This window comes from Petromyzon marinus, chromosome 50 (assembly GCF_048934315.1).
Source record: "Petromyzon marinus isolate PM22_M1 ecotype Great Lakes invasive population chromosome 50, UKy_Petmar_22M1.pri1.0, whole genome shotgun sequence".
Classification (NCBI taxonomy): domain Eukaryota; kingdom Metazoa; phylum Chordata; class Hyperoartia; order Petromyzontiformes; family Petromyzontidae; genus Petromyzon; species Petromyzon marinus.
Genome location: NC_133716.1, coordinates 518744 through 528264, shown reverse-complemented (window position 1 = coordinate 528264; position 9521 = coordinate 518744). Strand labels below are relative to the sequence as shown.

At 46.1% G+C, this 9521-nt stretch overlaps 1 protein-coding gene across 1 annotated transcript; it reads right to left on the bottom strand.

Annotated features, from left to right (window-relative positions):
* Positions 1-449: 449 nt before the first annotated feature.
* GLUL (glutamate-ammonia ligase) lies at positions 450-8857 on the bottom strand. Its single transcript, XM_032973232.2, has 7 exons — positions 8655-8857; positions 5799-5979; positions 4798-4959; positions 4190-4336; positions 3580-3707; positions 1865-2064; positions 450-1164 (listed from the first exon to the last, which is right to left on the bottom strand). Exons 2-7 carry the CDS (start codon positions 5962-5964, stop codon positions 831-833), a joined length of 1137 nt encoding a protein of 378 aa, XP_032829123.1. The 5' UTR covers positions 5965-5979; positions 8655-8857; the 3' UTR covers positions 450-830.
* Positions 8858-9521: the final 664 nt, after the last annotated feature.

Sequence of the window (9521 nt, the reverse complement as noted above, 5' to 3'; positions counted from 1 at the left end):
TGGCAGACAACAGGCTTACAGTAGCATACAGTCAAAAAACTCTCAAATATTTGTCTGAGACTTGTAAGATACAGCACCCCTTTAAGTATGTCCGTACAAGTTATGTTTTAGTAAACAACGACTCCTAAACAATTTTTATATTCTGGTATTGTATTATTGCAACGTGATTTGCGTTAATTTATATAAAACTAAAAACGCAAGATTCATAAGCAAAGAGAAAAAACGTCAAAGGCTTAAAATAACTGTTTAAAAATAAACGGTAAAAGCAGAGACTACATTTAATCTTGAATGAGAATTTAAACGGAGCATTACATTCTTGTGAACAGCCGAGGTTGCTCAGCCCGTGTACCAGCCAACGAGAATTCAAAGTGCAATCTAAATCATAACAGACAATGCGTGGATTGGCAAGAGCACACACAGAGCAGAAGCAAAATAATTATAATCATTCACTGCACTTGTGATATGACAATGTTAACAGTTAAATAATGAAGGAAAAAAATTAGCGACAAACATGTATTATAATCCATTCGTTACCATGAGCAGTGGCACGAAGCAGATGGGGAAACAAAACCAAAATGCCCCATGAAAATCTAGCATGAGAAACACATGGGTTGTTATTATTGTTACGATCACTCATTTCTCCTCGCACCAGGTGAGCAGTTTATGGAAAGGAATAATAAAACCAAACAAAAGAACCCTGAAAACAATCGAGGGTGAGGGATAACGAAGGGACACTGCGGCGGTGACGACACGCGCGGCTAAACGGGGACAACGAGCGGGAATGGCGGCAGCGTGGGAGTGGATGGACGGGCAGGGAGCGGCACGCTGCCCTAAGCCTTCTCGTCCTTGTCGCTGTACACGGTCGGCGTATCGCCGCTCTCGTGCAGCAAACACGTGCGGATCAGCGCTTCCGTCACGGCGTAGGGGTTGCAGTTGGCCGAGGGGCGTCGGTCCTCCATGTAGCCGCAGCCGTCCTGGCCCACCTGGCGCGGGATGCGGATCGACGCGCCGCGGTTGGCCACGCCGGCGGAGAACTCGTGTATGCTCGATGTCTCGTGCGAGCCCGTGAGACGGCGCGCGTTGTCCAGGCCCCCGCGCGGGTCGTACGCGCGGATGTGGTAGCTGTGCCGCTTGCCCAGCTTCTCGATCGCCTCCTCTATGTGCCTGCGCGACGGGGGACAGGCGAAAGACACGCAGAGGGGATACTAACGTTAGATGCGTTACAATTTGGGTTTGCATGGTTAATAAAAGTCAGTGCGTAGGCGGGCATGTTCACCACCGTCATCATCATGGAAGAGATAACCACGCTGTCAGTTCAATTGCTGAAATGAAAATTTTAATGTAGTCCATATTTGTAATTGGAGGTCTTTACCAGATGTAGGAAGTAATTTTAAAATTGATAGCTAAAAATGGGTTTTGGTCCAGGGTTATGGAACACCTATTTGATTCCATCCACAGGGTAGAAGGACCCTGGGTAATCTGTAAGTTAACAGCAGATAAGCGATTACAATGGAATACCTCGTGCACAATACTAGCCATTAACCACTGCAACACTGGTTTGAGGTGGCATCAAAAGGTTATGACCACGACGATCTCTTGACCTCGACGTTAAAAATACAGATAAAAGCATTTAGCAATAGGTCGATGGGCCAACACAAATAGACAAAGTCCATCTCCCCATGCACACGTCAACAGACCCATCCAAAGAGTGTAAAGCTCACGGATGTTCTCAAGAAAGTTGACTATAACACTTCGATGCCAAATGATGGCCCATCCGGCCCCGAAGTTGCCAATTTGTGCAGCAACATTTCACAAACGGATCGTTACGACCGGAAACGGAACGGGAGGGGAGAAGAAAACTTACTGCAGGCCACCATCCTCTCGCATGGGCAGCGTGCTGAAGTTGGTGTGACAGCCAGCACCGTTCCAGTTGCCCGGGATGGGCTTGGGGTCGAACGTGGCCACGACACCAAAGTCCTCGCACACGCGGTGCAGGATGAAGCGAGCCACCCACAGGTGGTCACCCATGTCGATGCCTTCACAGGGCCCGACCTGGAACTCCCACTACGCAGGGGGAGACAAAGGACGAGGTTAACATCGAGCACAAATGGGCAGGCGGGAGCTGAAGAGTGACCGACCGCTCAGGCTGTCGAATTAAACGCTGTTAACGACCACCTATTGGGGCACGCGAGGTATACGAGTGGCCAGTGTAAACCGCAACACACTACACTGTTGCCAGGAATTAAAACACGAGTAACCCGATTTGTAGCACCGTGTGATGTACAGCTGCTCTCTTCATGAATTTGTAAAAAAATGATGCTTTAAAAAAGTTACCTTTTTTTGGGGTTAACAGTTTTTACTTGTGCAGAGTTAGTCCACAACATTATTCCTCTATCCCTGGTACAAGTGATCTCTGCACAAGGAAGCTGAACCTCCGCAAGACCCCAAACTTCATTGGTGAGAGCGGGGCACTTCTTAACTGGCTGCCACGGATGTTGAAGAGGTAAAGCAATCTCAACATCAATGGCAAGCACTCGGCGCACAATTTAAAGTAGGAACCAATATTTGTAATGAAGCATCCTCATGTTCAAAAATGCAATTATCGAACCCAATTCTGTCAGGTAAAAGCCATTTGTTCTCAAGAAAATGCTGCACAGGTTAAGTAACATTTCACAATTTGGATTCTGGGTGCAGTCTTGGCATTTTCCTAAGTGTCAATTCATTTCCTTCTGCGACAACTGCTGGCGTCATTGAATGTGCGATCTCGGGCGACAGCAGTTCAAACCGTGGGTGTGGATGTCAAATAGTTCACATTCTAGTCTGCCACTGCACAGTGCCAGAGGGGTAATGTGTGGCCAATCATCCCAACGTCGTCACATACATGAATAAACATTTAATCCCCACTGCTTCTTGCACAAGACCGACAAAATAAGAAATTTTTCACTTCGCAGCGAGTGCGTGTTGACAGGAAACAATACATTCCGATTAACGAGCCCTCGGTAGTAACGACATTTTGGCTTCTCAGCGTTACTACACCCATTTCGCAATTCTGATCAGAGGTCTAGTAAAAACACCGAGCAACTGAAAACATATCAAGCACAATTTAAAAACGTGTGCAGCCATCGCTTCAATACATTGTGAACAAGAATTGCGGCAATAATAACAAAATGCGGAATAATATTTAATTACTAAAAGTGCCGATGGTTCTCGCGACAAGATTGTGTTTGACTGCCAGTCTCGGGTATGTATCAACATGCCAACTCATTAGACATGTCTAATAATGAAATTGGATAAACAGAAAGCATTACCCTATAAACCTTTTTGACATATATGAACAGGTCAACTTTGAATAAAAAAATGCCAAGCCAAACTAAAACGAGGGCTTTGCCTTCACTTACAGAAAACATCGTGACATTTAATTTAACCTTGCCCAATCACGATGTAATAAAGTAAAATAAATCAAGAGGCCCAAGTGCACCGACAGAGTTTGACGAATTGATCGATTTGACTGGTCATTTGCACATGTAACGATCGAGACGAGTGTATCAAGGACTGGGATGCCGTGTCCCCATTGTTTACCTGCGAGGGCATGACCTCTGCGTTGGTGCCACAGATCTTCACACCGGCGTAGAGGCATGCTCGGTAATGTGCCTCCACGATGTCCCGACCGTAGGCCTTATCAGAGCCTACACCACAGTAATATGGACCTACAGGCACAAAGGACAGGGCAGTTGGTCAAACACTCGCCCCAGTTATTGGTTGCCACCACCACATGCACACATAAACCATGAGTCCTTTATTATAACTGTGAAACACCACATTGCCAGGTACAAGGTTTTTAAAAAACATCTAGAGCAGCCTTCTCCACAATTTGCCACCACTGCCAATAGCCCAATTATAGTTGTGATTCAATGGTAAATCACGAAAGAACTGGAACCAATACTGCCTAAGTTAGCAGTTTATACAGAATGGCCATAGCACTGCTCTTGCTGTGATATGCCAGGAAAATTCATATCAGAAGGAACAGTTAATAACCTGAAACGTTTATGATTCAGCTCAAATGCTCAAGACTGAACAAAACAGCAAGCTTACCGAGCCTACAGAGCTGCTTTGTTTCTTATATAGTGATCACATTTATCCGTGCAGCCCACAACAAAGCGATGATGCATGCGTCACCCCCAGCGCTCACCCTGGGGCCCGGGGAAGCCGTTGGATGGCCAGCCGAAGGGGTGCCCATCCACGCCGAGGATCGTGTACTCCTGCTCCATGCCGAACCACGGCACCTGCGCCCGAATCCGCTCCATCACCATTTTACAGGTCCCACGCAGGTTTGTCTCTGCAGGGCGAAAAAAAAAACACACAAACACGGAGACGGTAAGCAACTGAACATTCAAGAGGCTCCTCGGGGCAAACTGGAAATTGTGGCATGGCACCATCTTAGCTCCACCTTGAGTTGGCCCACACTGCCCTCGAAATGCACAAGCGGTGCTTCATTTTAATATAAATTAGACCTGGCTCTATAGTGCAGTTGTCCATCGTTTACAAAAATTCCTTACAGGCAAATAGGCAATTTATAATGTGGCTTTGTCTAAATGTAATGTCAATCCACAACAAAATTGAAGACGTATATACTCGCACATTCGAGGCCTTATTTTAAAACAATTCAATCTAACTATACATAAACATTCAAGGAGCTACAAGATTGGATGTTTTTTTTGCAAGCAAAAAACACAACGTAAATCAGGTATAGCCAGGCAAGTGGGTCGACCAAAAAAACAGGCACTTGCAGAAGCTCACCGGCCGGCTGGCGGTTGTACTTGAGGACCTCGCAGAGCACCAGCTTGTTGGGGTCATTGCGGAAGGGATCCCTGAACATGGCCACAGGGATCAGGTACATGTCGCTGTTGGACCCCTCCGCCTGGTACGTACTCGAGCCATCGAAGTTCCATTCGGGCAGATCTGTAAGAGATTGGCAATGGAAGGATTCACAATTGATTCAACACAGCTCCCATTCAAGCCTCCTAATGAGGATGCTGGTATCAACTTGTCTTGTTGGTGGTTTGGACCAGGGAGGAATCACAACCCACCCAGCTAAGTGCAAGGGGGCATCAGCCACTTCACAATCATTCGCGACAATTGTTTGGCAGATTACCAAGCTTGGGTCCCTGTTAGAATTCAGATGTGGTGCCAAAAGAGAATGGCTTACTGTCGCAGGCTACTTCACACAATTATAAGACAATGTGCAGGTTTTAGAGCAAATAAAGTCCCCCCATTTTATTACAATGAGGTGAACGAATGTAGATTTAAGCTGCCAACCCTTGGGGCGAAAAACAAGAGTGCAGGCCTCACAAAGCCACACAGCACCAGCAAGTAACGTGTATAAACCTCAGGAAAGGGCCACCAAATAATCACTTAACAGTCTCCACCTTAAATGACCAAAACAACAAACAACCACTAAATTATTTCTCCACTACGCCTTAAGATTTGGGTATCTGCGTGAACCATTTGAGGGATAGGTTTGAAATATTTGGCAAATTCATTTGTATAACACTACAAGAGAAACCCAACAAACCTGAGCTAAATCTGGGCTACTTGCCGTACTGTCCACAGCTAGATGGTGCCAGTCATCTCGGTTAACCCAAAACACCTGGCAGGGCTCCGTTCTGCTATCTCCTGCCAGTGAGATTTCGGGCACTTGGCTTGGGCATAAAAAAAAATGCACCGAGGCTGGCATAAGCGCCATCGCGAAAGCCACCGCTACTATTGCGAATAGGGGGCTGTTGTGGTGGTTCACGCACCGGCCACGGTTTTGGGTTCCGCGTCGAGGGTGCGCGTCTTGCAGCGCAGGCCCTCCCCCGTGCCGTCCAGCCAGATGTACATGGCCTGCACCGCGTCGCCCTGCGGCAGCTCCATGTACTTGCTCTTCACCATCTTGTTGAGCCGTGAGCTCTCCGACGTGGCCATGGCAGCAACTTGGTTCTGGAGGTGGGGGGGGGGAAACCCGCGCATTTTAGTCTCGCCACAAACCATGGCAGAAGACATGGTGTCTCTCTGCAGCAACATCGACTACACGTGTATATAATGGACTGGATTGTAATTGATCACGTGGCTCATGCCGAAGCAGATTAATCCAAGCGCACAAGCCTTTACGAGGACCACGAAGAGAGCATTCACGCCACAAAACAAAGCTTCAAGTTAACAACCTCACATGGTGGATGGTGACCACGAAACCATCTCCCTATCAGTACAACTATCATGCGTTCTCGCTTAGGGCAGCAACGTAGCTGCTGGACATTTTAACTCCATGTACTTTATGCAAACGGCGTGACACGATGCGACCAAAGATTTCACAATTATTCAGCCTCACTCCAGAGTTAGAAAATTATTTTATGTCTACCTACGTGACTTTGCCGAAATAAAAGAGTAAAGATTATCAAAATTTATGTTTGCAACTGCTACAGTTTTAACAAAAAAAAGAGGCCAAGAGATTAACCCCTGTTAACATTTTAAAACCGCATGGGAACTCCACTGCACACTTCACCCAACTGAACACATCGCCTACAATCTATTTTATTTCTTATGTAACCTAAAATTGTGTTTCCAACAACAGAATATCACACCCGATTGAGGGGAGGTGGCGTATGCAGCCAAATCGGGTTAAACAAAGTCCATCTAGTTTAGCATTCAGTTAGTCAATCCATCATATCTGCTGTAAACTCTGATCTAAACTGATCAGGGGGGGGGGGAAGGTGAAACTGCATACGGTGCCAGGTCTCGACAAGGGCCTTATTGGCCAGCAGACCAAAAATGCAATGCACACTGTGAACCCTTTGAATGGATATCGCGCTCTGGGTTTAAGAGGGGCAAGAGGACCGGTCTGTTTGTGGCAAGACACCCACTTTTCAAGCAAGGCTATTGCCAAAGATGGCTCTAGGAACGTAACTCCAGCTGTATTGAAAATAAACTTTCAGTTTAAAAATAACTGCTTGTAACGACAGCCAAGCACAGAATTACCACAACCGCGGCATTTGAAACCCCCTTACGACAACGGCTGGATAAATTACTAGGGGACAAGCCATCATCCAAAAGTAATCCTAAACGTTCCAGAATTTCTCTGCATCAAACGTTGTCCCCAATTTTCATGAAGGCATTTCACGATACAGATGTTCAAGCGCATTCTTAAAATGTTTGAAATGTGATCATTATACAGGAGCCATGATAAATTGGCAAATCTAACTAAAGAATCAACTTTTGCGACTGCTAATCTAAAGTGTCGGTTTGAAAACGCCGTTTTTCATTCTATCGAAGAGCTACATTTACTGTTCACCTATAGAACACTTGCTAATCAGGTGCGCTTGACACCATTAATCATTTCTGTTGAGTCGCCTTGCAATCACATGGATTCGTGTGCCCGAGAGCTGAGGCTCGGGAGCCGCATGGAGGCTCGGGGGCCGCATGGAGGCTCGGGGGCCGCATGGAGGCTCTAAGGACTGCTTCGTGACGTTATTTACATTCATTACGGCTCTTTAAAGATGTAGTTTTTTTGTTTACTCAATTCCAATAAAATGGCTCCCCATGTGATTTTGGCTTGCGACCCGCTTGGTCTGTGGTGGCCTCAATGTACTGGCACCTCAAGGTACAGTACACGAATAGCTGTGATGTGGGCTTCGTGCCCAATGTAAACCATCGTTTACAGGCAGATGCCTCAAATGGCCCGGCACAGCCACTTGAGTGCCCATCTTAAAGTCGCCCTAAAGCCACCAAGGAGGGACCTCGTACCCAAATGCCCTCTGCCACGAATGCCTTTGTGTGCGGGCAATCTGCCTTAAACATAAACGTCCTGGCAGCAGCCACCATTGAGTGACTAAGCAAGGGTTAAAAAAAAAACCCTAATCGCCTTGCTTACCAGGTTATCCCTGCAGACACATTCCACAATTTATCAAATTGGGAATAAAAAAAATCTCAAAATGTCACATCATCTATTGCATTGGTCGTGGTATAGCAAAGCGAAGGTCATCGTGTTTACTTGAAGGTAATATTACAAGCCTGCGGATCGCCTACATTCTATCTCTCCCTTATATTTGTTCACATCCTGTGGTTACGTAACGGCGTATCCCTTAATAATTGATAAAGCAGCCACATCGATTGTTTCACAAATACAAAATGGCATTCCAAATATATAAGGTTTTCGGCTTAAAACACCACGCTATTAACCTAACACAAAATAAAATTATACATTCACAAATATACATCAGTCTAACACTGTATGGTATAAAATACACATCTTAATCCACATAATCAGATCGTTTCTGTACGAATGCACACATACACACGTGGAATTGCGCAATTTATATTACCGAATGCAAGTCTACACAGTCAGAGCTGACAAATTCCTGCCCACGTGCTCTCTGAAACAAAGGATAACGCTACTCTGCATATCACCATTTCGTGTAAACATTTTAAACAATTGCATTATGAATGTAACCCCAACTCCCGACTCCACAGCGTTGTGTAACACTATCCGCCGTGTAACACTTGGCAGGGGTTAATTCCGCTGCTCCCTGGCTAGTATTGTTCGGAGCTGGTACACAAAGAACACAATTACTGCACACGCCATGGCAACACCACCACCAGCAGCAGCAACATCAACGTACCTGTGCGCGCTCTTGAAAAATAACAACCGAACAAAGTCTGGGCGGGAGAGAGTGCTTCCCGAACCTGACGTGACCAGGTTACACCTTGAGATCAGTCGGCAGGTATCGTGTTAGTTTGAGTCGGCTGCCACGTTGCCTATCACTGCTGGCTTGGACAGCGACCCAACCTCACCGCTCCACAGCAGCGACCACGTGGCGATACAACTGACGACTGAATGGCAAAAACGCCGAGCGCTTTTATTTATAGTCGAAGCTCGCCGATGATTGGTCGGTCGGGCGCGTGATCGAGCCATGCTCGGCGCGAGATGCTTTGTGATTGGTTGAGGGGAGTGAGTGGTAGACCCCCCCCCCGCACCCCCCCCCTGCGCCCCCCCATTACAGGAACGAGGAACTCCTCATTGGCAGTAATGGGCATGTCGGGTGTTGTTTTACATTCTTCACGGAACACGGTTGTTTAATTTCGTAGGCAGCAGCAACAACACCTTGTGACGGTCAACAACGAGACAAACGACAACTTTAATTCGCCATAAAGTCTCAGAACAGGGCTCCCTCGACAAAGGTACTTTTTTTGGCTTAGTCCCAAATAAAAATGCTAATTAAACAGCATCTTTGTCATTCCAATGCTGGATGAACGCCGTTTTAGTAGTCATAGGGGTTGTTTTAACCACACTTTACCACCAAAGTCATGTACAACAAGTGTACAATAAACCTCGATTTAAAGCTTTCGTGACTGCAATGATTCATCTTCTTTGGTTCTTTCGGTAAAGTCACGTAGAATGAGAATAAAATAATATTTTATCAATTTATTATTTTATTCTCATTCTACGTGACTCTACCCAAAGAACCAAAGAAGATGTACTATAAACC

Excerpts from the sequence above, each read along its gene's own strand:
- GLUL (XM_032973232.2), bottom strand. The coding sequence starts at position 5,964 with ATGGCCACGTCGGAGAGCTCACGGCTCAACAAGATGGTGAAGAGCAAG. Across the intron at positions 4,337-4,797 it reads GTACAACCGCCAGCCGGCCG|AGACAAACCTGCGTGGGACC; the intron begins GTGAGCTTCTGC and ends TTCGCCCTGCAG. Across the intron at positions 2,065-3,579 it reads CAGAGGTCATGCCCTCGCAG|TGGGAGTTCCAGGTCGGGCC; the intron begins GTAAACAATGGG and ends CCCCCTGCGTAG.